Source organism: Selaginella moellendorffii, unplaced genomic scaffold, assembly GCF_000143415.4.
Source record: "Selaginella moellendorffii unplaced genomic scaffold, v1.0 SELMOscaffold_39, whole genome shotgun sequence".
NCBI lineage: Eukaryota > Viridiplantae > Streptophyta > Lycopodiopsida > Selaginellales > Selaginellaceae > Selaginella > Selaginella moellendorffii.
In genome coordinates this window covers 1,112,426-1,138,045 of record NW_003314300.1, presented here as the reverse complement: position 1 = coordinate 1,138,045, position 25,620 = coordinate 1,112,426, and the positions used below count along the sequence as shown (strand labels likewise).

The 25,620-nt window shown below is 49.0% G+C and overlaps 6 protein-coding genes and 1 non-coding gene across 8 annotated transcripts; 4 read left to right on the top strand and 3 right to left on the bottom strand.

The window, feature by feature from the left end:
* Positions 1 to 32: 32 nt before the first annotated feature.
* Positions 33 to 106, bottom strand: TRNAI-GAU. Its single transcript has one exon. It is a non-coding gene; the product is annotated as a tRNA-Ile (tRNA).
* Positions 107 to 109: 3 nt separating this feature from the next.
* LOC9660105 (dynein assembly factor with WDR repeat domains 1) lies at positions 110 to 2,066 on the top strand. The gene is made up of 4 exons (XM_002979024.2): positions 110 to 1,197; positions 1,258 to 1,368; positions 1,430 to 1,806; positions 1,854 to 2,066. The coding sequence occupies exons 1-4, from the start codon at positions 271 to 273 to the stop codon at positions 1,990 to 1,992; spliced, it is 1,554 nt and encodes a 517-aa protein (XP_002979070.2). The 5' UTR covers positions 110 to 270; the 3' UTR covers positions 1,993 to 2,066.
* A 340-nt stretch (positions 2,067 to 2,406) lies between these two features.
* Positions 2,407 to 3,342, top strand: LOC112349466 (mitogen-activated protein kinase 4-like). Its single transcript, XM_024683920.1, has one exon. The coding sequence runs from the start codon at positions 2,407 to 2,409 to the stop codon at positions 3,340 to 3,342; it is 936 nt and encodes a 311-aa protein (XP_024539688.1).
* Positions 3,343 to 3,733: 391 nt separating this feature from the next.
* On the top strand, positions 3,734 to 6,850 carry LOC9659570 (cationic amino acid transporter 2, vacuolar). The gene is made up of 14 exons (XM_002979023.2): positions 3,734 to 4,130; positions 4,186 to 4,387; positions 4,454 to 4,538; positions 4,614 to 4,754; positions 4,816 to 4,934; positions 4,996 to 5,092; positions 5,150 to 5,322; positions 5,391 to 5,457; positions 5,510 to 5,668; positions 5,726 to 6,056; positions 6,119 to 6,227; positions 6,284 to 6,396; positions 6,470 to 6,545; positions 6,601 to 6,850. Exons 1-14 carry the CDS (start codon positions 3,914 to 3,916, stop codon positions 6,710 to 6,712), a joined length of 2,001 nt encoding a protein of 666 aa, XP_002979069.2. The 5' UTR covers positions 3,734 to 3,913; the 3' UTR covers positions 6,713 to 6,850.
* Positions 6,851 to 6,874: 24 nt separating this feature from the next.
* Positions 6,875 to 12,136, bottom strand: LOC9659569. The gene is made up of 6 exons (XM_002978899.2): positions 11,817 to 12,136; positions 10,449 to 11,751; positions 9,558 to 10,393; positions 8,199 to 9,473; positions 7,957 to 8,137; positions 6,875 to 7,897 (listed from the first exon to the last, which is right to left on the bottom strand). Exons 2-6 carry the CDS (start codon positions 11,407 to 11,409, stop codon positions 7,164 to 7,166), a joined length of 3,987 nt encoding a protein of 1,328 aa, XP_002978945.1. The 5' UTR covers positions 11,410 to 11,751; positions 11,817 to 12,136; the 3' UTR covers positions 6,875 to 7,163.
* Positions 12,137 to 12,216: 80 nt separating this feature from the next.
* On the bottom strand, positions 12,217 to 14,878 carry LOC9659568 (ribulose-1,5 bisphosphate carboxylase/oxygenase large subunit N-methyltransferase, chloroplastic). The gene is made up of 11 exons (XM_002978898.2): positions 14,305 to 14,878; positions 14,168 to 14,243; positions 13,872 to 14,080; positions 13,723 to 13,809; positions 13,562 to 13,654; positions 13,349 to 13,503; positions 13,214 to 13,298; positions 13,062 to 13,148; positions 12,880 to 12,999; positions 12,709 to 12,810; positions 12,217 to 12,650 (listed from the first exon to the last, which is right to left on the bottom strand). The coding sequence occupies exons 1-11, from the start codon at positions 14,872 to 14,874 to the stop codon at positions 12,474 to 12,476; spliced, it is 1,761 nt and encodes a 586-aa protein (XP_002978944.2). The 5' UTR covers positions 14,875 to 14,878; the 3' UTR covers positions 12,217 to 12,473.
* LOC112349443 (cyclin-J18-like) lies at positions 14,718 to 16,065 on the top strand. Of its 2 annotated transcripts, none has more exons than XM_024683880.1 (7): positions 14,718 to 14,757; positions 14,808 to 14,884; positions 14,937 to 15,181; positions 15,247 to 15,400; positions 15,455 to 15,581; positions 15,631 to 15,691; positions 15,755 to 16,004. In XM_024683880.1, the coding sequence occupies exons 4-7, from the start codon at positions 15,333 to 15,335 to the stop codon at positions 15,832 to 15,834; spliced, it is 336 nt and encodes a 111-aa protein (XP_024539648.1). In that variant the 5' UTR covers positions 14,718 to 14,757; positions 14,808 to 14,884; positions 14,937 to 15,181; positions 15,247 to 15,332; the 3' UTR covers positions 15,835 to 16,004. The 2 variants fall into 2 exon arrangements, 1 of the variants encoding a protein (XP_024539648.1); XR_002993389.1 differs by lacking the exon at positions 14,718 to 14,757 and having other exon boundaries at positions 15,755 to 15,911; positions 15,974 to 16,065.
* Positions 16,066 to 25,620: the final 9,555 nt, after the last annotated feature.

Genomic DNA, 25,620 nt, shown 5'->3' with positions numbered 1-25,620 from the left:
GAGGAAGAAAATGGATGAAAAGGAGTGTTGTGTGGCCCACGCAAGTCTCGAACTTGCGACCTTGGCGTTATCAACACCACGCTCTAACCTACTGAGCTAGTAGGCCACCTGTCTCTAGGGTTCTTCGCCCTTGCGTCGGGGGAGGGCGCTAGTATTAGCGCGTGAATCCTCTCTCTTATAGCTCCCTCGCATGTCTTAGGGCCAAAGCGGGAGCGATTGATCGATCGATCGATCGGTAGGTGGGATCCAATGTAGGCCTCGCGATCGATCATGGGGCTCACCTGCAAGATTTGCTTCGAGAGCGCCTTCTCAGCCGTGCAGCGAGCTCAGATCACGCAATGCGGCCATGTCTTCTGCCAGCCCTGCGCCACGATCTGGTTCCGGAACGAGGCGGCGTGCCCGGTGTGCCGGGCTTTCGTCGGAGAAATCTCGGCCCTGATCTCACTCTACGATCAAGACGCCGGCGTCCAGGTATCGTCGCTGGAGACTAGCTTGGAGAAGAGCGAGGAGTGTAGTAGTAGCAGCGGTGGCAGTAGCAGCAGGCAAAGGGGCAGTGACAGGAACAAGGAAAATCACGGTGGTGAGAAGAATGTAGGCGAGGAAGACGATGTTTTGGTGAAATTCGTGCTGGGCAAGGTGGCCGAGCGATGGCAGCAAGTGATGGTGGAGCGTGCTAAGCTCAAAGTCCAGGTAGCGGAGCTCGAGAGGGTGAACCAAAAACTCCAGGGGCAAGTCCATAGCTTGCATGACGAGAACAAAGTTTTGAAGCACGCCCTTGGGATGAGGCTAAGGTTGTCTCGGGCACCATCGTGGGGATTCGAGAGCGAAGTTGGTGTCGTGGAGACTGGGTTTGGAGCAGCACGGCCTCCACGAAAAGTCGAAGAGAATCTAACCGCGACGAGCTGGGACGTTGCTCGAAAGTTTCTCGTGCACTCGGCTCCGGTGCATGGGATTGCCGTGAATCCCTCGGGGAATTTAGTAGCGACGGCCTCTTGGGATCACTTTTGCCGGATCTTTGATACGGACTTGGAGAAGGAGGTCGGTGTGCTTTCTGGACATATGCTGGGCCTGTATGCCGTGAAGTTTTCTCCCGTGAGAAGAGATCTCGTAGCAACGGTGAGCTCGGATCAGACATGCCGGCTTTGGAGCTTAGACAGTGGAGAATGCATTAGCGTTCTCGAAGGTCACAAAGACGAGGTCAGTCTTTTCTCTCTCTTCTATCTTTCCCTTTGTATTTGCTCATGCTCGCACTCGCAGGTGAATGGATTGTCATTCAAGCGAGGAACTAACTTACTAGCTACAGCTTCTGACGATACCACTTGTATCATATGGGATGCCGAAAGAGGAGTTGCGGTGACCACCTTGAAGGTAAATTTCCACACAAAGCTCGTCGAATTTTGTTCATTCTTCGTCCTTCTCTTGCTCACAGGGTCATCGCAACACGGTCTATGGAGTTTGCTTCCAGCCATGCGGCCATTTGATTGCAACCTCTTCCTTCGATTACACAGCCAAGCTCTGGGATGCCAGGTGCAGCAAAGACGTGCAGACAATTCGTGGCCATGTTGAGGACGTCATTGGTGTAGATATCGACGACTCGGGATGGCTGCTAGCCACTGGAAGTGATGACAAGTCGTGCAGGATATGGGACTTGAGAATGTGTTCTCCGCTAGCGGTGTTGCAAGAGCATTCCGGGGAGGTGAAGCGCGTCGCGTTCTCTCCATACGGCAGATTGCTCGCGACCACCTCCGGTGATACGACAGTCCGGCTGTATGACACCGCCACTTTCGAGTGTCTTCACATCTTGAGGTAAGGAGTCCGAGCTTTGAGCTTTTGAACTAACCGAGTGATTCCAGCGCTCATAGCGATCATGTTTTCGACGTTGCTTGGTCTCCCACGGCGGATTTTCTCGTCACTGCCAGCCACGATCGGCTGTGGAAAGTGTGGAGGCCAAGAACAGCCGGCTTTTCGCACGAACAGGTATTGAGATTGTAACACCTTTTTCCTGACAACCTTTTAGTTTATAAAAAGCAAAGATCTTAATCCAAGCACGGAACGTCCTAGGAAAACGATTGGAGAAATTTAGCTAAAACTACTTGCAAAGTCTCAGGAAGCATGACTAGGAACTCGTTGGGTGCAAGCCGGTGCTGCATGCAAAGAAAGTTGATATTAGAAACAAGTTTCACGAAGACAAGGGCAAAATGTGGCTCAACGGACGTCCGTACGGTGCTTCCTCGTACACCCTAATGAAAAGCCCTAAAAAGATATGTTTTTCTATATTGAGGTTGTGATCCTATGAAGAACCCTAAAAAGATATGTTTTTCTATATTGAGGTGGTGGTAGCCTTTTAGTGTATAAAAGAGATCCTCATTTTTTTTTACATAGGGTTTTTTCTTTTTCTTTCAGACAATGTGGATCCGAACGAGGACCAGGGCTGAAGCTGTGGAGATGGAGAGGGAAAAGAAGCGACGCAAACTTGTGCATCAAGGTGACGTAGAAACGAAAGGTGGAGACGCGATCAAGCCCAGCGATTTGGAGCGACGCTACGAGTTGGGGGCTCTCCTGGGCTGTGGAAGCGGCGGTGTGGTTTTCAAGGCTACGAGGAGGAGCGATGGCCAAGAGTTCGCAATCAAGACCGTGAGTGGCGGCGGCTCCAAAGAGGTGCGTCTGATGCTCAAGGCCGGGGACAGGGTGAACGACGGTGTCATGAAGGTCAAGGACCTTCATTACGATGACAAACGCGGCGATGGTGGTAACCCTAAGACCCACATCGTCATGGAACTGCGCGCCTGCAGCCTCGACCTGGGTGTGAAGTTCGCGGAGCCAACCACGGCGAGGATGTTCTTTAAGGTCGCCAAGGGCCTCCGGGAGATCCATAGAAACGGGGTCATCCACTGCGATATCAAGCCCGCCAACATTCTCCTCAGCCGGGAGCTCGACGCAAAGTTGGCGGACTTTGGCCTGGCTTGCGACGCGCACAGGCCGTGGGAGATGGATTTTGTTGGAACCCCCGGTTTCATGGCTCCCGAGGTTATGTTTGAGGGGATCTACACGCCGGCGGCGGATGTTTGGAGCTTGGGCATGACGCTGCGGTACGCCTTGCTCGGGAAGCTGCGCCATTTGAGCAGCGATGCCGATGCGACGCCGTTTGTGGACGTGATGAGAGAGATGGTGGAGAAAAGGGAGACGTATTTCCTGGACTGCGATGAGATTGAGCTCGCGAATATGTCCATCGAAGTGATTGATCTTCTGCACAGGATGTTAGCGTTTGATCCGGAAGAGCGCATCACTATGGATGAGGTTGTTTGCCATCCTTGGTTTCTAATCCATGAGGAATGGCTGTGATCTGGATCTGCACAAAACTCTATCGTATCGACAATCGAAAAAATGAGTGATGTTCTTTTACTATTTGAAATATAGTTTCTTATGGCAATATTAAGCAAAATGAGGTTAACAAAAGTTTGGTAGCTAGATCTTCCAACGCCAACTTGGAGTGTCTCTTGAAGCATCGAAACATCATATATATCTCTCGGATCGATCAGTATCGAAACTCCACTCCCCCCCCCCCCCAAAAAAATCTCTCTCGCTCCAATTTTCTTCTCGAGCAAACCAATCAAGAACACACGACACGAAACACACTGGATCTTTTACATTGTCTCGTTGCACGCGTGTTGACAAGGGAAGTTCCAGGACAAAAATTTTGTCTTTGTTAATATCGTGTGGACTCGCCCCCCTGTTTTTTAGGGTTCTTGGGTCTTTTCGTCGAGCAGCTGCGCGGGCGCTGTGCAATGCTGACGCCGATCTGATGGTCCCGCCCCGGAATCTCAAGCTCTGAGCTGCCGGTAGTGAGATTCTTGCCGCTTCACGTTTTCCACGCCTTGGCGGTCTATGGGATCCGGAGCTAGGTTTCGATAGAATGCGAGAGGGGAAGAAGATCGGCAGTGGGAGCGGCGGCAGCGAGGAGACGATGGAGGCGGATTCAGCAGCGATCGACATCCCTTTCTTGGTCAGCGGCAGGAAGCGTGTGGGATTCTCCACTCTCACGCGGCGCAAGCATTCCAATGCGCAGCAGCATCGCAAGGGGAGCCCCCAGCTCGCCAAGCATCTCAAAATCTGGGAGCTCCTGGCTGTAGGTGGGTGACTGCGTGTGAATTTTCGCGATCTGGGATGATCTTGAGAGATTTGCAGGGATTGGAGCTACAATCGGCGCTGGAGTCTATGTTTTGGTTGGAACTGTGGCGCGAGACAAGGCAGGTCCTTCGCTATCAGCTTCGTTCCTCATCGCTGGAGTTGCCGCGGCTCTCTCGGCGTTTTGTTATGCAGAGCTCGCGAGTAGATGCCCCTCTGCTGGAAGCGCCTACCACTACGCTTATCTATGCGTTGGAGAAGGGTACGTTCTCTCAAGTTCTTTCACTTCCGGCATGATACAAGGGAGAATATCTTTTCGTTTGATCAGGATCGCTTGGATCATTGGATGGGCTCTCATTTTGGAGTACACGGTCGGGGGAGCTGCTGTGGCTAGAGGCATTTCCCCAAATCTGGTATGAATTTTTCACACTCTTTTTTTTTTTTCCTTTTTTTTCTTTCGGAAAAAGAAATTATTGAGCTTCTCTCAGGCCATATTTTTTGGAGGTTCTGCCAACTTACCTGGCTGGCTGTCACGCAGACTAATCCCCGGGACGAGCATCGTCTGTGATCCTTGCGCTTTTCTACTTGTGGCCGCTGTAACTTGCCTTCTATCCACCGGTATACGAGAGGTATCGGTTCTTTCGATTGATCGCAGCTACTAAAGTTCTAACTTTTACATCGTGTTGGTAGAGTGCATTCGTCCAGACGGTGATGACTGCTGTCAACTGTTCTGTTCTTCTGTTTGTTATAGTGGTGGGTTCTTGGCTTGGTTTTCGAAATGGCTGGCCTGGCTACAATCTCGCCGGCGGGTGAGTCTATCTTTCGTTGTTTTATTGTGACAGATACTGATTTTGAGATGGTTTCGTGCAGATACATGCCATTTGGCGTCAGTGGTCTTCTCAGTGGCGCGGCGACTGTATTTTTTGCATTTATTGGCTTTGATGCTGTTGCAAGTACCGCTGAAGAGGTGAGGTTCGTATCTTTGATGTTTGCAGTAGTGATGTGCTGCTATTCTGTGTGACAGGTAAAACATCCGCAGCGGGATCTTCCTATCGGCATTGGCCTGTCGCTCTTCATTTGCGGCAGCATATATATCGTGGTATCCGCTGTTATGGTGGGGATAGTACCTTACTACGAAATGGATCTTGACACTCCCATGCCCACCGCCTTCATGAAAAATGGGTTGCACTGGGCAATGTAAGACTTTGTGCTTTGATTTCTTCTTCGTGTACATAATGACGTAATTGTGATTGTGATGTTGCCAGGTATGCTGTCGCAGCTGGTGCCGTAGCAGCATTGTCTACGGCTCTTTTGGGAGCTCTACTTCCACAAGTAAAGCGTAAGTATCACTATAATATTTGCTCACTCTTTTCTTTCCCTGCAGCCAAGAATTTTAATGGCCATGTCCCGCGACGGTCTTCTTCCACCTTTGTTCTCCAAAGTGAACAAGGCTACTTCAGTTCCTGTATACAGCACAGTTGTGACAGGGTTCGCGGCCGGCTGCATGGCATTTCTCTTGAACGTCGACGAGCTTTCGGGAATGGTTAGTACTTTTCTTGGGAGTGACGAGCTTTTGATTGACTTACCCGTTGTAAAACAGGTAAGCGTTGGCACGCTGATGGCCTTCTCGATCGTGGCCGTGTCGATATTGATTCTTCGGTACGTTCCCCCCATTGAGCCTCTGGTACTTTCAGCGGCTCCCACCCAGGAAGTTCCCTTTGTTAAAAAGAAGTCGGGCATTCCAGTTCATCTTAAGAAGGAAGAGCACGCTTCTCCGATTCTATCTATTTTCTCAGAATCATCTATACCAGAAGTGGACGACGATGCGACCTCTCTCAGTAGCAGCTCTTCTTCCAATGATTTGACGATGGAAGACGACAGCGCGCTTCAATCGGGGATGCCATCTTCATCTCGACTTGCTCTCGACGACGGTGAGACCATCTGTCCCTTTCCTATTGACGAGCATGAAACTAACACCTTTCGAGCATTCCAGAAAAAGAAAAGGAGGAACGCAGACGAAGATACGCTGCTTGTGGAATCTCTGGTGTTTGCATTGGAGTGGTGCTGTTGAGCATCGCGACAAGCGCAACTTTATTACCCAGGTACTGTCTTCCATGCCTTCCTTTTATTCGTGCAAGCTTTTAACGCAACGCTGTAGCTGGCTGTGCTGGATTATGGGAGTGATTGGAACTTCCATGTTGCTCGTTGGAAGCGCCATTCTCTTGCTCATCGATCAGGACGAGGGCCGTCACCAATTTGGACAATCAGGAGGTACGCAAAACTTTTCTTCCATTTCTTCGCTTGCATTTCGACGTAACGATTAAGAGCTGCTTGTTTCTATCAGGATTTCACTGTCCTGGGGTTCCTGTTCTTCCTATCCTGTGTATAATGGTTAATGTGTATTTGCTGGCGAACCTTGGGTAAGCTCGTTGATACTTGTAATAATATTTTCTATGGTGGTTCTGGGATTTGCAGGAGCGTCACTTGGCTCAGAGTTTCGGCATGGCTCGTCATTGGCGTATTCGTGTACAGCTTTTACGGTATCCACCACAGCTCCTTGTCAAAGGATTTACATACAATCATGTAAATAACGAATGGGATTTTATATCCGGTTCTAATCTGGTCATCAGTTCGATTCCTGCCAATTACATTCTTTCCTCGAGTCGCCACGCAGAATCCAAATGAAAATAAAAAAGATAAAAGAAATAAAATGTGATTAAAATGATTTTGATTCCAGAAAAACAAAGACTGTACAAGCAACTCGCATCTTGCTTTTGATACAAAATGCTGATGATGGATGATATTACAAAAACCACTTGAAGAAAAGAAGAGTATCCGATCCGAGCAAGGAGAAGAGCGAGAGAAAAGAGAGAGCGGAGAAGATCTCAAGAACTTCCAAGCTTTTGGGAGCACTCATATAGCCGCTGCTGGACCAGTAGCCATCACACCCCCGATATAAAATCACCACCTCCTCTCCAAGAAAAAAAGAAAAAAAACGAGAGAACCTCCGCCTTATTCTCTCCCCCCTCTTCTCTCCTTCACGACACCATCCCCTTGAAAAGCGAAGACTGGTTTATGTACCTCAAGCTCTTCCGGGGGCTGGCAACCGTGGCTTCACCACCACCGCCACCACCACCGCCGCTGCCACCGCCGCTGCCACCGCCGCCACCTTTCTGTATGAGCCCCGACCCAAACTCCTGCGTCCAGTTGCTTATAGGCAGCAGCAAATCGTCATCGTCTTCGATCTCCTCGGCAGCGCCCATGCCGTGCTGCTGCTGCTGGTCGAGCTTGGCATACGCGTTGTCCCGCCCAGCCTTCTCCGCCGCCGCCAGCGCCTCCGCCTCGATCAGGCACGCCACCGCCCTCTTCATGGCCGCGTCCGCCACGGCGTAGAGCTCCTGCGCCCGGGCCGCCTTGGATGCTGCAATCCTGGCCGCCTTCCTCGCGAGCTGGGCCTTGACGAGAGCGTCGTCGTTGAGATCGAAGTCCATGCTCGAGCACGAGTCACCGCCGTCGAACTGGTCCGCCTCGTCCATTAAGTTCATGGCAGTGGCCGGGGCGATGAACGTCCTCACGCCCCTGCGCTCCTCGCTGCCGCTGCCGCCGGAGATGGACTTCATCCTCCTCGGCCTCTTCCCGGGCTTCCTGCCTTTGGACCTGGAACCGAGCCTCTGCGAAGGAGTGCCGTAGGAGCCGTCGTCGAAGGCGTCCGAGCCCGGGCTGCCAGAGTAGAACTCGGAGTCGAAGGGCTCGATAATCACGTTCCTGAGGCCTGTGACGAGGAAAGCCATGAGCTATACTCGAAAAGAAATGACTAAACAGTGTTCCTACCTTGTGCGTCGTCCAAGTATTGATGATCAACATGACTGATTCTTCGCTGTGAACGTTGCCTGCTCATCTTATGAGATCCATTCGGCCGCATGCAAAACGCAAATACGGGTGGCTGGTTGGTTTGCTTCGAAGAGTCTCTCCACGCCTGGAGAGCGGCCTCGTACCGATCACAGGCAGGAGCCTGTGCGCAATCAAACAAGTCAAGTTAAGCTCACACAAGTAAAAACACAGAAAAAACTTACTTGAAAGCAGCGTATCAATGCCATTCCGTGCTTGCGCCTTCTCTCCAGCCAGTGAGCGTGTATCAGAGTGATCGCCTCCGCCGGTGCTAGCGAAGAGCACAGCTCCACAGCGACGGGCAGAGAGATCTCTTGCTTTTGAATATAAGCAGCCCTCTCCAGGTAATGGATAGTCTTCTCAAAAACCTCGTCCGTGATCTCATCCGCCTGCGCATCAAGCCACTCCTCGTCTTCGCTATCCATGTCGTACAAGACCCTGGAAGTTGACAAGGCGGCGTCGATTTCCCCGGATGGCTGTTTGATATAGCCTCCCCAAGGTCGGAGGAACGAAACCGAAAGGTCTGGGTCGTCAGGGACCTCACGAACACCTGGGATTGGAATGTGCTTCATGGACAGCGCCCTGGCGTTTGTCACGCACGAAGCAGCGTGCATGCTTCTAAAGCAGCTCCACTGCATCTTGTCCGTAAACTCCAGCATCCAGTCTTTGCCACCCCTCCACATCAAAGCGTGTGTGTGCTTGTTGGAGATCCCCGCCTGTATGGGCTGGTAGGCCTTGTAAGTATAAAGTACCTCGCCATTGAGTGAGACGACGAGTATCGAAGTATCACCATCGGCCTGCTGCTCGATAGTAGCCCCGGTTTCTCGCCAGCCTCTGTCACTTTGAACTATGAGAAGGTTTGCTGTGCAGGTTCCCGACGATGGAGACTCCCCCAAGTCATCGTAGACACTCTCCGTGCTCGTTGCAACGCACCACATCGCTCCTCTCTTAGTCGGGCATCTTCTTAGCTTCAAGATGTTTCCCCGGGCTCTACCATCATCTTGACTCGGCTGCTCTTCCACGGTCGGAGTGGCAGGGACCGGCGCTGGCTCGGGCACTGCGATTCTGATACGCTTTGGTGGCGGTAAGGGAAGTCCTTCTTCCTGGCTTATCCTTTTAATCCCCTTTATCGTCCTCCTTCCTTTCTTGCTCATACTAAGTAGCTCCTGTAAACCGGGCCTTGTCTCTGGACTGCCGGAGGTGCCAGCTTGACAAGAGGATGCTCGAAGAAGTAAGACTGCCTGTGTGTTGAGCCGATGTATCCTGAGTAGTATAGGGAGGTGCCTGGAAGAAAAGAGGCCCAGGCTCTCGTTGATGGACAGCCGCAGACCAGGGCCACTAAGGTCTTTCCACTTGCTGTGGAAGATCTTACGCAGGTGGGAAAACTTACGCAAGTTCTTGCTGAAAAGCATGCGTGCCTTGTCACCCGTAGACGAACGAGCAGCATATGGCGTTACTCTCTGAATTACCAAAAACACGATGAGAAAAAAAAACGTTATAGCAAAAGCTGTTTCAAGATTGCAAGAAAAGAAAAGTACACTTACAGCAGTCTGTGCACAATTGGCCTTAGTGTTTAAGCGAGTCTCTCGAACCTCTCCAGGTGTCGTAGAGCCACTATGGCGGCCGTCAACGAGAGCAGTGAAGACGAGCTCCGTCGCCGGTGCCGAACAAGGCAGGCTCTTGAAAAAATTGGTGCAAAGCTGCCTATCGCTAACCAGCTCGGCCGAGTGTGTCGTCTGTGTCACCGGGTCCATAAGCAGCTGACGGCCATTGGATGGAACACTCAACAGCGTCACCGACAAGTAAGACCCTGATCCTGTATGGACAGAGAAGTCCCTCCTGGGAGCCTTGAACCCCGAGATAGTGTTCTTCCAGAATATCTGCTTCCTCTGTTCGCTCTGGATGCGTCTCAAGCTCGTCTCAAGCACCTCCTTCAACCTCGCATTCTTCTCAAGCGTGAAACCGTTCCAGCTGATCAACATGCAGAGGGAAGATCCGCTACCTCCCGGGCCTGTCTTTGGAGACTCCATCATCACCGTTGGGGTCATTTCCCCGGAAGCGAGGAGCTCGGTCGACGGACCCAGTTTTATATCGAAAAGGTTCCCCATGTTCCAAACTGGTAGCATACCCCGCCACACCTGGTTCAGAAGTCTACCGCCAACTAGAGTACCTTTGCGACTTCTAGACCTGATCTCAATAAATCTCAATAGTTCCGCTACATTCCTGCTCAAAGGCCACTTGACGAGGCTTTGGCTGTCCATTTCCCTGTTATAGCCTGTATTACCACCTTCGACCATCCTAACCTCCTGTTCTACATCCTTGGCTATAATTCCTAGCTCCGGTTCTGCTTCACCAAAAGTTACGGAGAGACCCTCCTGATCTGCAAAAGGCCACCGCGTCAGGAAAAACCAGCAGCCAGAAAAGATCACAATTACCTTCATATGACAGAGCAGTGTTAGACGGTTCACATACTCTAATAGGACTCTGCACTTCGATCGTATCGGTCTCAACCGTGGAAGCCGCAGACGTGACAGGCACGCTTCCACTGCCCCTGGACCCATTCCTAGAGTGACGTCTCCTCGCGTACACGGACACTGGCTTTGGCCCCGGAACAACGTTCTGAGCCGATGAATTATCCTCGCTCGCCGCACTCGTCGCCCTCGAGGATGGCTGTTCGACCAGACGAGAGCACACGTCGGCCGTGATGTCGACATCCTCCTCGTCCTTCTCGGAGTTGAGGCAGTACGTTGACGACCTCGGCTTGGCAGCTCGCTCGAAGCTATCCCCGGGCAGCAGCTGGAGCCTGAAGTTCTCCTCCTCAAGTTTCACCCATTCCTTGTCGCCATCGTCGTAGACGATCCAGTGTTGCCGGAGCTCACTGTCGTAGTTCTTAATCTCTCCGAGGTACCACCTTTTGTCCAGTGGCCACCACATCTTAATCCGGTGACCAAGAAGCTTGGTAGCGTCGTCCTCGGTTAAGTGGACGTCGTAATACAGCCTCCGGGTCCTCTTCACGATTCCTCCCGAGCTTTGTCTTGGACGTAAGGACCACTGCCCTGGTCTGTCCGGCGTGGATGGGCTCGAGACCGATGCCGCCCCGACTTTTGGATGATTCGAGGTGGAGAGGCTCGAGGCCCCGGACAGCGCCGGCGACGAGGTGGTGGTGCGCTCATGCTGCTGCCGCTGCTGTTCCTGTTCCTGCTGCTGCTGCTTCTCGAGAGAAGGATCCCCAGAGCAATCGGTGACGGCGAGCTTGGGCTTCTTCGATGGCGAGGCCCCGGTGGCCGTGCTGCTGCTACTGTTCTTAACGTTTCTCGACGCTCCAGACGAACGCTCACGCTTCCGAAATGACTTGGACATGGGACTCATGACTGGGACAGGGCCGACACCCCGCATGCTCGACCAAAAGCCTGCGCGATTCCTCCCCGTGATATCCAAGACGACGAGCAAGCCGCCAAGCCGGCGCCCAATTGGATTCCTGTCATCTGGAGCCCCATAGCATCTTGCCTCCACTGCCGCTACTAGCCACAGCCATCATGCACGAACTCGTCGAGAAAATCTCTCCTTGGCCTCATCCCTGCGAAGAAGTCGCCGCCAGCATACCCCAAAAAGACGCTAATAACCGCCAAAAAGAACCGCCAGATCCTAGAGAAACCGCCCTGCCCCGAGCTCGCGATGCCTGGAGCCGGATCGACCACGGCGGTACCAGATCTACAGCACCGCTGCCGCTTGCAATCCCTGCCAGCAAATCACGCCACGGATTTCTTCTCTGCCGCCGCCGCAAAGAGGAGGAATCGCCTTACCCTAGAAACCGAAGCGCGCCGCGCTCCGCCAAAATATTTTTTATTCCCCGTCGCCGCCCCAGCGCCGCTAACCAGCTCCGCTCTGGGCCAAGAAAGATCGACTGGTTCTAGGGTTCTCTCGCGGCGCCAGGGCTTTCCACAAAGAAAGAGAGGAAAAAAGAAAAGGCTCAGCTATGGCGGGAGAGAGCACATTAGTAGCGAAGGATGAGAAAAGGAAACCGAACGGAACGACAAGCGTAGAAACTGAGTGAGATCGGACGGCCCAGGTGTGATCTCACGACCGCGGCGCCATCGTGGCCGTCGGTGCTACCTCCCTAATTAGCACCTGGCAATCGCCGTTGCTATTTTTTACCAACCCGTGCGTCAAAATGCGAGTTTTAACCATTGATCAAGGTCGAGGAACTGCATCTGGCCACGTGGCGCGGCCATATAATAAAATCGTGCCATGACGTGGATGGACCGGACCCATACATGACATGGGCATCTTGCCGCATGGCGGGGAAAGGTATATTCCGAGAAATATGCCGGGACGCTTGGCGGTTGCTCTGGAACGATCCCATTGGGTGGATCTTCTTTTTACTCGTCAAGCTTTTAGACCTTCGCGATTCTTCTTCGCGACCAAAGCTTTTGTTGAATCGATCTTCTTCCTTTCGTTTTTCACTTGAGCTTTGGGACGAAATCTCCGCAGCAGGGAGGAGCTACTGATCCATCCGGCAACTGGTTCCGGAATCCATTCACAACGTCAAGAGTGTTGTGGAGGATTTCCTTCTCGATAAGCAGCAGCTGGGTCGCGACTCTTTGCTTGGGATTGATATCACTGGAGCCATCTTCGAGCTGCGAGGAACAACCAAAGCGATATAAAAACCAGAGGAAAAACTTGCCAACGCCATACCAGAGCTCTATCCTCGTCGATCGTGGTCTTGTATTTTGCTATCCTCTCTTGAAAGTACTGCGCAAGCTGGTCGAGAACTGCTCGTTCGTTGCAAGCGCTCACCTGTAGAGAAAAAAAAAGTATAAGACAACAACTCTACTGTAGTTTTTCCTTCCAGCTGGTGGCACTTACCGGACAAGTTGGACCTTCAGCAGAAAATACAGATTCCATATGGTACGGATCAGAGACGTGTCCAAGCCTCAAGTATGGCAGCATCTCAAGAACGGCCTCTTTCTCCCTGCCTTTGAAAATCTGTGCACCAAATGACGTTGCGTGAGCAACAACCCAACTTCTCTGGATCAACAGTGGCATACCTGAAAGTTTTGTATTGTCAGCCTGTTGTTCTTCTGGACAATAATCCGCTTGTTTTGGTAGAATGGATCCCGAGTGTTTAACGAGGCCTTCACACAGAACCTGAGAAGTTAATGACATACTTTAGAGACACAGTTTACACACCACAGCTTACCTCAACACTAAGACGATCGTGTGGATTATCTGGATCTACGAAACCATAATTCAGCAATAATCTCGTGTTTGGCTGAGGACCACACCTGAAATATCTAGATTCAAAAAATATCGGATGACAAAGCAAGAAACGTACCAGACAAGAATTTGCTCTCCTTTCTTGTAAGCTCTATCGACTTCCAAACGGACTAAGTCCCCCGCAGCCTTGAGCATGGCCTTGCAATTGCTCTTGTAAGCCAATAGTGGTGGACCAAGAGGCACTAGAGCGAAACGTCGAGGCAGACTTACTCCCTGCAAACTACTGTTAAGACGGCTCCGTGAAACTACCGCATTAAGAAGGATGATTTACCTGTAAGTGAACGACACAAGACTGGACCGCGACAAAGGCCTGCTTGAAAATCTCAAAAGAGAATGCCTCTGTTGGAATATCGAAAGGATACTCCTGCGCGTCAATCCATCAACAATGCACAGATTCACACGCAAAGCTAAAAGGAAAAAACCTTTTAGTACCTTGAAAAGCGAACCGGCCATAAACCAGACAGTGTCGAGCTCTTGATATTCTCGCTTAATCCCCTCGAGGCGCTCCAGTACGACCTCCTGTTTGCAAGAATGGAAACACTCCCAGTTGAGCTACAATCTCAAAAGAATATAGAACAAACCTTCATTCGACTTCCCGTGAAATACTCGTCAAGCTCTTCCGAGGTCCATAGCAACGGAGACTCTACAGCGACTTGTCCTCGACCACGCTGCCGATCGAGCTCCCGAATAAAGGGGTACCAAAACGACTCCTTGCCGCGTTTCTTCTCGTACATAAGATAGAGCGCGAGGCATGCAAGCTCGGAGAGTTTGTTGGTAGTCAGCAATTCAGCTGAAAATCAAGAACAAAGATGAGAACACGAAAATTCGCACAAACAAAGCGAGAAAGTGCGAAAGAACTAAGAGAAAGATCACTCACCAATGGTTTCATTGCCTAGAACTCTTTCCAGTGTTACCACCAAGGACATAGGAACTGAGAGCGCCAAGTCTCCAGGCTGAAAGAAACCCGATGATCATCCCAAAGAACACAAAGAAAAACAGGAGATCATACATTACCTTTAAATCTTCGCTCGCAACCACGTATCTGATCGTCTTTCCATTCAAATCGCGCTCCTTGAGCGAGACCTTGCACGGCGGAAGCCCCTGCTCGAGCATCCAATCCATGAGCCGCGGGTGAGCTCGAGCGCCATCGCCGCCATCAATGTGGATTCCAGGCTGCTGCCGCAAGCTATGCTCGGTGACGCGGCTACTCACGCATCGAATTCGCGGCCATCGCTGCGAGGATTGCTGCTTCAATCTGGAGAGAAGCGACACCTTCAATGGCACGGCGCTGGCGAAGAAGCCTGGATTCCATCTGCTGCTCACGACGAGCCCTCCACACCCACAGCTTTCTAGCGGCATTTCCGCCATACCCTTTGAATCATAAAACCCTAAACTGGTGTGGCTATGGGGCCAGTGTCCAAGGCGGAGCGACGGGAGGCCGTGGGGCTCATTCTTCACGTCTGCCAGGCAAGTGAGATCGAAATCTATGATCTTATCGACGATTCCTGGCCATGTAGCTCGTGAATGCGCTCCCATCGACGAAATATTGCGCGCTGTCGCTCTTTGCCGACCGATTCCTTCCATGGATGCACAGGTCTGGAAAATTTCCTGCGATTTGTGTGCCTGAGTGGATGATTTCCTGGCAGAATGGATTGTGGGAGCGCCGTGGAGGAGCAGATTTCCCGGCTTGTTGCCAGGAAGAGCCTCCAGTTCATCGGTCTCGTCTTCGTTTGGATCGCGAGCAAGGCACAGTGTGATCCAGTCTTTTCTTTTCATTCTTCTCATTCCTTTGAAAGCTCAGATACACGAAACAAAGCCGATTCTTCTCAAGGAGATTGCCAACGATTTAATTCCCGACGTTCATACTTGTACGAGGGACTTCGCTGAGGCGGTGAGTTCTCTCCTTTTTTACGAGTTTTAAGTGAAAGTTTGCCAACTCCTTTCGTGCGATTCCAGGAGATCCTTCTCATGAAGGTCGCGTGCGTTGCCTCACAGCGTTTTAAAGCGTTTTTAACACCGATTTTCCTTTGTTCCCCAAGGCCATGAAGTTTGATGTCCGGACGGGTACTCTAGTCTCTGATGTCGCGAGCGATTTACTCTCCAAGCTCAGGTACGCCACAACTGAATGGAGGTATCGATTCCATTGCTGCGCTCTCTCTCACAGGAACACAGCCACGGTTGGGAAGCTAGTCAAGCAAAGCACGGTGTTTCACATCATCGACTTGCTATATGGCGACGGCCAATTCAACTTTGCCAGCGTTCCCTCTGACCTCTCCGCTGCGTCGATCCTGGTATGAAAAAACGCATCACTTTGGCTCTCATTCTCGTTTATGCATCCAGGCAGTAGCATTCGCCATCTCTATCCCGGACGAGCAATGCAACTTCCCATTTCTTCCCTGGCGTGAGTAATCTTTGCTTTCGATTTCGCTGCCCAGGAATCTGACCGGTTCCTTTGAGTGCCCAGTGACAGCATTGTCCCGAGCTTCTAAGCGCGAGATCGAGCGCATGGCGAGGCAAATATTTGCGCTAATATTTCACCAATGAGCCTGTCCAAGAAGCTCTGTTATTGCCGCGGAAGGGACTAGCAATCAAGAAATCTATCGCTTCCAAGAATCGCAGAGGTATATTCGCCTTAAATCTAAACCTTAAGTTCTAAACTTTCAACTGCATTGCATTATTTTAGTGGGACTTTGATTGCCAGGTTTTAATTTAAACCACTTGCTCATGTATATAAGTTAGAATTTTTGGGTTAATTAATATGCACATTTCTTATTTTATTTTTATATTTCATGCATTCATATTGATGGAGATAAGGGGTAACTTTGATTGTCCTGAGTGTTTGGATTTGGGATTTTGGTTCAAATTTAACTTTTACATCATCTAAATACCATTTTCCTTATAGATTTTTCAATTTTTTCTTTTTTGTTATTTCCTTTTTGTTTTAGTGGCAAACCTTCTCTTTTGACTCTAGAGTAATAATTAATGCAATTGCTCAATGTTATGTAATTGAACAATTAGACTCAATTAATAGCAACATTCACGGCACGTAATACAATTCCTTTTGCTCTTGTTACTAATCCTCACATTTGACTGGAGTTTTTCCATAAGAATTCTATAGATGATGTGTACTATTTGTTCAATCATTTTATAGTGATTATTATATATTATTCTTGGGATGATGCTTGGCATTTATATGAATTTTCTATATATTTCAAAGGGATGGTGTTATAGTGGTACAATAGTTTGAGTGTAACCACTCATATGAATTGGAACATTCTCTCAGACATTTTCAAATATGCATTTAAATATGCTAACAATTGTAATAATATCTTTTAATAATTACATCATCTTAGTCAAGGGCTATTTAAATAAAAAATGCAATTTAGTGTTTGTTTCCAAAACCTTTTGCTTCATGCAAAGTTAAATATATTTGAGCAGATCAAGTTTAGAATGTTGTGGCTAATACTTCGTCAAGATCTATAACGCACTCTATCTCTCTCCCCTTAAACCAATTGGAAAAGGGGTAATTATTTGATAAAAGAGCCTTTAATGGCTATTATATCCCCATTTATCCCCCATGATTCCAAAGATCCACTTAAGTAACTATTTTATCTTTTTAAAATTCTAAAGATCCACAAAGCTCTATTTCGTTAAAGTGGGAATTGTCATTATCCCACTTGTAAAATAAGGTTTCCAAACCTTTATATAGTATATAAATATAACAAAATTCAACTGCATTAAGGCACATGCCATTTTATTTTAAACAAGGAAATGTCTACTCAGTCACTTCTCCTCCCCCTGCCACTACTTCACCCCTCTCTTCTCCTTGTTATCATCGTCCAATTTCTTTCCATCCTTTTAATATTAGCTCAGTTGCTCCAAGTTTAGGTGGAGCCCAAGTCCCCATTCAATCTTTACTTTCCCCTTATTAATAAAACAACTTCGTAGACTTCCAATAACATGCTATAACACTTCTAGTATAATGCAAATCCTCTCAAAGAATTGTTTTTTAATATTAATACAATGGCATGAAACCCCATGCCATAATAAGTTACATTTTTAAATAAATACATGCCATCTCAGATTGTTATTTTTTGCCTCCAACGCCTATACAATAATCTTGGAATTTCATCACTCTCCACACTATCAGGATTTAAACCCAATAGTAATGCCATCTCTTCTCTAATATGTCCACGCTCATGTTCAGTGGTCGAAGAACCCATCCGGTTGAGCAGATTATGGAGATGCGGATAGTGCTTGGCTAGACAATATACATGCCATAAATGATGACTGGTGTTTGTCCGATCAAATGGCTTCTAATATATCGTTCCATCTGCCATTTGGTTGATTTCTGCAGCCACCTCCTGGACTGGCCGGTTCTCTATCACCATCGCTCCAAGCCGTTTTGCAAGGTCCCCCAGAACATACGGTTTCTTCTCCCTAGTTTCCATACTGCAAGAGATGGGGTGCACTGCATATGTGTGCGTGTTCGCTGCAGTTTTAATTGGCGAGTCATCGATGATGAGGATTTCACTTGACCTAGCAGTCCGGTTCATCACTATAGCCTTTGGCTTGACGAAGATGGGCTTACTACCCCTCACATGGACCATAGTCAAGCAATCCTCCTGCGTTAGGAGAAAGTCAAATGGTAATATTACTCACGTCTGATCGTGCATCATCTATAACAACGTTAATGCATTGTGGCGCATCATGGATGTCCAAACTCCCAATTGCAAATTGAACCCGGCCCTTTGTTTTAAGTGTCGCATGGTCATTATTAGATCCCGTAGTTTCTCCCGTGTGATTAATATGAATCTGTCTCTTTTGACCAACTTGCGACCACAGGCTTTGGAGGGTGCAATGACATTCGAGGACGAGCCACGCTCATGGGAGAAAAGGACACCGTTCAGATCAAAAACGATACAGTACCTTCGCCATGACTCTGAAATGAAATGCGTCAGCATAAAAAATGGTACAAGTCAATTTTACCATCTACAATATTAGCGAATGGTGCTCCCGATGGTCGTTGAGAGGGTTTTGGTCGAGGAAACGTGAAGGGCGGAAATACTCTCCTCTGCAATGTGGGGTCAATCGCATCCGATGGCGTGTGGGCACATGCCATTTCAGCTGTAGACTCTGGTACAACTGGCTCAACAGTGGCATGGGGTGGTTCCGATGGCATGTGATCACACGCCATTTCAGCTGGTGCCTCCGTTGGCAAAGTGGACATGACCGAACAGGCAGCAGGGGCGGTGTAGGGAGGTTCCAACGGCGTGTAGTCAGACGATTGGGCACACGTTGAGTCCGTTGGAAATGAGGATATGACCGGCTCGGCGGCTGGGGCGGCCTCATGCGGGTCCAATGGCACCTGGTCACCGTCAGTTGGATACGTGGACAAGATTGACTCAGTGGTATGGGCAGCATCAAGTGGAGTGTGGTCAGCTTGCTTGGCGTTGATATGGATAGTAGCTTCCACCAGCTCTGATGACTCTTGCAGGCAAGTAGAGTCCATTGGCGGATCCATATGCATGTCCAAATATCTCCCTTCGATTGAGATGGTATCCTCCCTATTGGCTACTAAAAACAAACTCATTAGCACATTGAATCGACTATACTATATTTACCATCAACTGCTATTGAGGAACTAGGACCGATATCACTTGGGCGCACTGCTGATTCTGAAGGATTGGACATACGTTTCGACCCTTGTTTGGCACTATCCTTCCTCGACACTAAAGGCTAGAGTTTGTATCTTAATTCAACTGAATAATCTCTACTTACCATTTGCTTTGCGACCTACATGGACAATGTTAGAAATGGTAAAAGGTTAGGAATGGATGTACTATTATTTACCTGATGGTTTGTCTTGTATGACCTTCCTCCGCTGCTCTTTGGCCACCTCAGGCTGGCCATCGTCGTCATCATCGTCGTTGTCGTTATTGTGATCGTCACCATTGTGAAGACCATCCAAGTCCTCTTCGTCCTCCTCTTCTTCGTCCTCTTCTTCTTTGTCCTTCTCTTCATCCTTCTGCTCTTCCTGCTCATTATCTTTCTCTGGCTCCTCATCCCCCTCCTGCATTTCTTCCATAGGCTGCTCAGGCTGGATGGCTTGTTCTTCTAGGACCATCTTGGGAAAATCATCTGACCGAGTCTCCATCTCAAAATACAAGACATCCATAGCCTGTTTTAGTGCGTGACCTAGGACCGTATCCTCACTCGACTGTCTTAACATGGTTTTTGCACGTTCTTGCACCCTTCGAAGACGACGAGATGAGAAAAACGTGGCCCTGACTTAAAAAGCATCCCTCATCCATTGTACCTCTCCATTGAGATTGGGGAAGGGGAGTCCGCCATAGGAATCTGAGTCAGGAGGTGGTGACTGGCTGCTTTCACTCAGCCCTTGATCTGCAATGAATGGCATGAGCACACACGCCATAACCGCAAGGCATTACCTATCATCTTTTCGTTGCCCTTCTTCCTTTTCGAATCAAACGCCTCTGATCCCGACGACTGTCCAACGTGCTTTCGCTTTTTATGACCACTGTCAGTTTGAGCTTGGCTGGTGCTTGCCTGTTTTGCCTTTAAAGAAGTGTCTCCTGCAAGGAATGGCATGAGACCACACGCCATTGCAAATATAATTTGTACCTCCTTTTTTCCTATTGCTTGTCTGTTTGTCCTTCTTCGACGCGCCACCAGTGCGCTTTTCAGTCCTCGTGTCTGAATATTCACAACGATCTATAATCAAAATGGCGTGAGGCCTCACGTGACCTTGTGCAGGTTGTGAGCTCGGCCCAACATGGGTATCTTCAACAGTAGCTATTAACGCCGTTTCAGCATCTGGGGGTGGCCACGCTCCTGCATACAGAGCTTGTGAGATAACATTTAAACTTAAAGTGCGTACTCACCAGGTTCGCAGAGAAGATACTGTTTTTCTTTGGCAACTGTAATTATATGCTCCATTGAAGTCACCTCTTCAATGGAGTTTGTCACCGTAACACACGGGACACCCTTGAGTAGTGCGGCTCGAAAGAATAGTCCGCCGCAGTTGTACTCGACAACGCATTTGCCCTTGGAGTCGAAAGCAGGTGACCCACCCGCTATTGCGTTAAAGACCCAACTGAGCATTTCCCATGCTGCACCTGGAGCTTTCTCTGGATTCGAAAGCTCCATAGCCGTCTTCAGTTCCTCAGGCACGGGTAAATTGACCTCCCTCAAATCAATTCGATCGGCCTTGTCGAACGAAGCTGGGAAGTCATTCCAGTCCCACTCTGCTGCAGGACCAATAACAAGGGCGAGTGTGAAGATGCGGACATTCGTCGGTATCTTCTTCTTAGCCATTATCCCATGGATCTCCTGCATCTCCTTGCCTTTCAACCGAGCCTTCACCTCGTTCAAGGCCTTCCAGAACTTGTGATAGGATTCGGAGTCGTAGATCATATAGTGGATTGAAGATTCCACCTCCGCAAGTCCCACCATTAAGTCAATAATGGAGCTGACTTCGTCTGCATGAGTGATCTCCTCGTTTGTGAAGTCCATCACACAAAAGATGTTCTTGACCTGCTCATCTCCGCGGGAAACGATGCTCCTCCACCTTTGATCCTCATCCGAATTCACGTATACCCGGTAAGGTTCTCGATAGGCCTCTGCTGCGGGGTCGAGCTGTTTCTGAAGCCGGCAGTCGACATCCCTCTTAATGAAATTTGGATACTGATCCAACTTCTCAGCTTTACTTTTCGTGGCATCCTGCAGCAGATCGATGAACTTGGGGGCCCCCTTCACGTACTCGTCGATGTCTTTATTTGACAACTCCAGCTCTTCCATCATCTCTTGCGTGGTGTCGATGCTCACCCTCTCCACGGCCACTTGCTCGAAGATCCAATCCTTCAATAGCGCACGAGCTCTCAGAGTCGTGCACAAGTCCTCGTATGTCACAATATGGCCGGGAGTCATTTTGGTCTTGTTGAAGACTACTTCACCACGTAGAAGAGCATTAGCCACTGTCAGAAGGTCGTCGTCGTCTAGAGACCGCGAGAAACGCAAGGCGTTAAGCTTCAAATCATTGGGCTTCCGGCCGTCCTCCACACCCATTGAGTTTAGCAACTCCCCGTCATGGTACCCCCTCAGCACATCTACCCATTTGTCAAAAACAACTTTTGTCGCGAGTAGAATGTTATGGATGCTGAGTGTGTCATTGACCCCCAGTGTTTTCGAAAGAAGACTCGAGAATTCCTGCAATGGAAATGGCGTGAGGCCACATGCTATGCCACATGCAACGAGGCTTACCTGTCAGGCGCTAGTTGCTAGTGCACGTCCTTGTCCTGGTTTTTGTGGCTTCTTCAGTTGAACCCAGAGCTTCCGTGTTCGTGCCAATGTCTCGTGCAGACCCGATTTGTAGCACGTTTCTTGCTTGACATTCTGCACGTGGGAGATGTATATGATAGATCGGAGGGGCGAGTTGCCTTTTATCAGGCGGACAACTCTTGTCTTGAAGACTTTCTTCACCTCCTCGCCCACCATAATATCCACAACTATCTCTTGCATCGCCAAGCTAGAATGCTGCCTGGAGACAGCATAGAATCGGATGTTCTGATCGTCCAACACCTTCCTATTGATTAAGTCTGGAAACCTCGTCTCGCCCTTCATTGTTCGGTAGTAAGGGATCACGTCTGCGATGTCGGGTGATACTGGACTTGCCAGCATCTTCTGCTTCAGTTTCTCCACCCACTCATCAGATACTAGCCTGTGGTTGTATTTGCTTTGGATGTCGATACGGCTCACGTCGATTATATATACTTTGTTGGAATAGTAACAAGTACTAATTTGCGACGATTTTTGCTGCCTCTTCTTGCTCTTTCTACTCTTTGCGGCTCTTCTTTTTGGTGGGTGTAGTGTTCAAACCCGAGGCAATGGCATCACCGAGTAGCTTCTTTTTTGGAGCAGGAGAGTTAGACATCGGCTTGAGCTTGACCACCCTTTTCTGCTTCGGGGTAGTTTCCAGATCGACCCCCTTCCCCTTCGCTTCGCGAACTGGAGGCACTCTCAACGGCTCAATGTTGAAATATAGTTTTTGAACATCGTCGTAGGTGAGGTCCGTGGATTCCATGTGATCTTCATAGACCCGCAGCGTATTTGAAATTGTGGGCCTCCTGGACAACCTCTCCCTAGCTCCCTCTAGGAATTCCTCATAGCCGCTGCCCCCCTTCCGGGAAGCCGCTAGGATGTGCAAGGTGGATCTTGAAGGCGGACGCTGTCTCTACCACAAGTGCCAGTCCATATTCTTGCATGGAACTGCATGGAGTGTCTGTCACTTGGATGAGGATCCCCATGCATTCTTTTCTCCCACCATCTGTGTTGTACAGCCTCAGATCCTCGCCTTCCATCCCGAAAGTCCAACTGGTGAGCTCCTCCCCCTTCTCTGCATCCACATTGATAGTGGCTGGAAGAAGAACGCAATTCCTCGCCTGTTCAGAAATGCACAACAATTAGAGCTGACAGATGAAAAGCTAGCAGCTGGAAATAACGTGAGGCCACACGCCATTCACCACTGCATCAGATGTCTTGAGGCTGCATCCTAAGATGGCATGAGGCTACACGCCATCTGTAACCGGACTGCACTCGAGAGCCCAATCGGTGCATGCCAATGTTGCTACTGAATGGCATGTGGCCTCATGCCATTTTCTACTTGGCCTAAAAGACTTACCATTTGAAGCCGAATGGAGGCGTGACAATTGAGGCCGGACTCGCTGGCGAATGTGCATTGTGTGTGCAGCGGATCGTAGCAGCAAGGCTACTCTGCCACTTACAGTTGGAGAGTGGCGCTGAAATCTCCCGGGACGCCAAGTGGGCTGCGTGTGGGTGGCGGAGTGGGCGGCAGAGTTGGCGGCAAAGTTATAAACTGGGTGTGTCTTGAAGTGGACGCCGATGCACACGAGCGCGATGCGAGCGCGAGTGTGATGCAAGCGCGAGTGGACGCCGATGCACACGAGAAACCTGTAGAGAAGGTAGATGAGCGCGAATGTGAGCGTGATCGCGAGTGGGAGCGCGATGCGAGCGCGAGTGTGTGAGCGCGAGTATGATGCAAAACCTAACCTCACACGCGCGAAATGTCACGACGGTTGGTAATCCCGCCACGTCATCATTCCTTGGACTTGGGCGCCACCATTAATTTCTGGATCGCTGCGTGCATGCATGCACGTGAAATCCAAAAGAAATCCATAACGTCATCATTCCTCGGACTGCATACACGCGAAATCCAAAAGAAAGATCATGATTGGGATATCATTTAATACCCTCGCTATATTTATACCATGCAAGATTCTCCAAGATTCTACAGTTTGGTGTGCATTGACCTTTCCATCGACACTGCAAAGGGACATCACAATCAGATGCGGGATCACAAGAAACCAACTTCACTAACTCTAGTTTCACCAAGATCTACGTAAGGAGTTATAAAATGAAAGGACCCTCTTTATTAAAATGTGTTTATGGTCCTGACATATCAAAGGATTTTGCATTAAGTTCTGTATTTGCATGTTTATCAAGCTACTGAATTGCTAAACCCTAAACCCTAAACATGTGGCAAATGCTACGTGAAGAAAGATACCCTTTCTGGGCAAATGTTGTAAGAGGCAGATGCCGAGCAGTTACATGGCGAATAATCTTGGCACGGATCGCTGACATGGCATGGCAAAGTTCGAATCACTGACATGGCACAGCTGGATCGAGGCAAGGACATGATGTGACAAAGTTCAACATCCGACAGCAAAGTCTAGAAGCTACTCAGTTTGAAATTTGTCAGAGGAATTATAAGATCTGGTTTGTCAGAGGATTTGATGTGACGTTCAAGCGTGTGGGCTCATGCAATTTTGATCCCAAAAAATGCACAAAAAAATGCTCGGCGTCATCTGGCGTTATCTCTTGAATGGCGTGGGGCCACATGCCATTTTCAGGGGCACATAGGAGTATATTCCTAGAATATTCTAACACGTGCGAGATTTTTTTGAGTTTTCTGGAGATCCAACCGTTAGATCGCAACTAGATTTTACAAAATGGTATACAATGCCCTTCTTGATGACCCTGCAGAGAAGCATCTCGATCAGACACCACATGAGACCACACGAGCCTTACAATGTTTCAGGGGCATTTGCCATAGATCCGACCGTTATTTTGCTCCAAGATTTTACAGTTTGGTGTGCATTGACCTTTCCATCGACACTGCAAAGGGACATCACAATCAAATGCGGGATCACAAGAAACTAACTTCACTAACTCTGGTTTCACCAAGATCTACGTAAGGAGTTATGAAATGAAAGGACCCTCTCTATTGAAATGTGTTTATGGTCCTAGGGGCATTGTGACATATCAAAGGATTTTGCATCAAGTTCTGTATTTGCATGTTTATCAAGCTACTGAATTGCTAAACCCTAAACCCTAAACATGTGGCAAATGCTGCGTGAAGAAAGATGCCCTTTCTGGGCAAATGCTGTAAGAGGCAGATGCCAAGCAGATGTATCTCAGGCTAGCGAAGGGGACAAACGAAAGCTAGCTATAAACATGACGGGATGCAAATAGATTACTAGGCTGGTCCTGCGAAAATCAAAAACCATAATTGAAAACATTGAAAATGCAAAAAGAAAGGTTTATAATATTTTTGAATTTTAAGCAACCAAAGGAATGTAAGTAGGGCATGTGTTTGTAAGTTTAAAAATGCCTCAACCACTTAAATTCCCAAGTAAATAAAGCTGTTTCTATTTTTGGTATAGGTAAACTTTATAGCGTGTGGGCTCATGCAATTTTGAACCCAAAAATGCACCAAAAAATGCTCAACTAACATTATTCTTTGAATGGCGTGTGGCCTTATATTGCCATAAATGGACATACACACACAGCATAATTATTCCTTTACACGACGAATAATCTTGGCGCGGATCGCTGATATGGCATGGCAAAGTTCGAATCACTGACATGGCACAGCTGGATCGAGGCAAGGACATGATGTGACAAAGTTCAACCTCCGACAGCAAAGTCTAGAAGCTACTCAGTTTGAAATTTGTCAGAGGAATCATAAGATCTGGTTTGTCAGAGGATTTGATGTGACGTTCAAACGTGTGTTATTTTTGAATTCTCAAACTCATTCCTAGGTCTATCATTTTTGTGCGCCGTGTTCTTGGTTCCGCTGAGCGCAGTGAGCGCTGCTTGTGTAAGCGGCATTGTGAGCTGTGGTTTATGCATCTACGAGCGGTAGTTTATGCGAGTGGCAGTTTGTGCGAGCGGCGCTACGAGCAGTTGTGGTGTTGCGTGTACGGAGCGGCGCTACTGATATGCACACAA

Excerpts from the sequence above, each read along its gene's own strand:
- LOC9659570 (XM_002979023.2), top strand. The coding sequence starts at position 3,914 with ATGCGAGAGGGGAAGAAGATCGGCAGTGGGAGCGGCGGCAGCGAGGAG. Across the intron at positions 5,458-5,509 it reads TGGGAGCTCTACTTCCACAA|CCAAGAATTTTAATGGCCAT; the intron begins GTAAAGCGTAAG and ends CTTTCCCTGCAG. Across the intron at positions 6,546-6,600 it reads TATTTGCTGGCGAACCTTGG|GAGCGTCACTTGGCTCAGAG; the intron begins GTAAGCTCGTTG and ends TGGGATTTGCAG.
- LOC9660105 (XM_002979024.2), top strand. The coding sequence starts at position 271 with ATGGGGCTCACCTGCAAGATTTGCTTCGAGAGCGCCTTCTCAGCCGTG. Across the intron at positions 1,369-1,429 it reads TTGCGGTGACCACCTTGAAG|GGTCATCGCAACACGGTCTA; the intron begins GTAAATTTCCAC and ends TCTTGCTCACAG. Across the intron at positions 1,807-1,853 it reads GAGTGTCTTCACATCTTGAG|CGCTCATAGCGATCATGTTT; the intron begins GTAAGGAGTCCG and ends GAGTGATTCCAG.
- LOC112349443 (XM_024683880.1), top strand. The coding sequence starts at position 15,333 with ATGAAGTTTGATGTCCGGACGGGTACTCTAGTCTCTGATGTCGCGAGC. Across the intron at positions 15,401-15,454 it reads GATTTACTCTCCAAGCTCAG|GAACACAGCCACGGTTGGGA; the intron begins GTACGCCACAAC and ends TCTCTCTCACAG. Across the intron at positions 15,692-15,754 it reads CTTCCCATTTCTTCCCTGGC|TGACAGCATTGTCCCGAGCT; the intron begins GTGAGTAATCTT and ends TTGAGTGCCCAG.
- LOC9659569 (XM_002978899.2), bottom strand. The coding sequence starts at position 11,409 with ATGCGGGGTGTCGGCCCTGTCCCAGTCATGAGTCCCATGTCCAAGTCA. Across the intron at positions 9,474-9,557 it reads CCAATTGTGCACAGACTGCT|AGAGTAACGCCATATGCTGC; the intron begins GTAAGTGTACTT and ends TTGGTAATTCAG. Across the intron at positions 7,898-7,956 it reads ATACTTGGACGACGCACAAG|GCCTCAGGAACGTGATTATC; the intron begins GTAGGAACACTG and ends TCCTCGTCACAG.
- LOC112349466 (XM_024683920.1), top strand. The coding sequence starts at position 2,407 with ATGTGGATCCGAACGAGGACCAGGGCTGAAGCTGTGGAGATGGAGAGG.
- LOC9659568 (XM_002978898.2), bottom strand. The coding sequence starts at position 14,874 with ATGGAAGGAATCGGTCGGCAAAGAGCGACAGCGCGCAATATTTCGTCG. Across the intron at positions 14,244-14,304 it reads TTGCGAGCGAAGATTTAAAG|CCTGGAGACTTGGCGCTCTC; the intron begins GTAATGTATGAT and ends GGTTTCTTTCAG. Across the intron at positions 13,000-13,061 it reads TGACAATACAAAACTTTCAG|ATTTTCAAAGGCAGGGAGAA; the intron begins GTATGCCACTGT and ends TTTGGTGCACAG.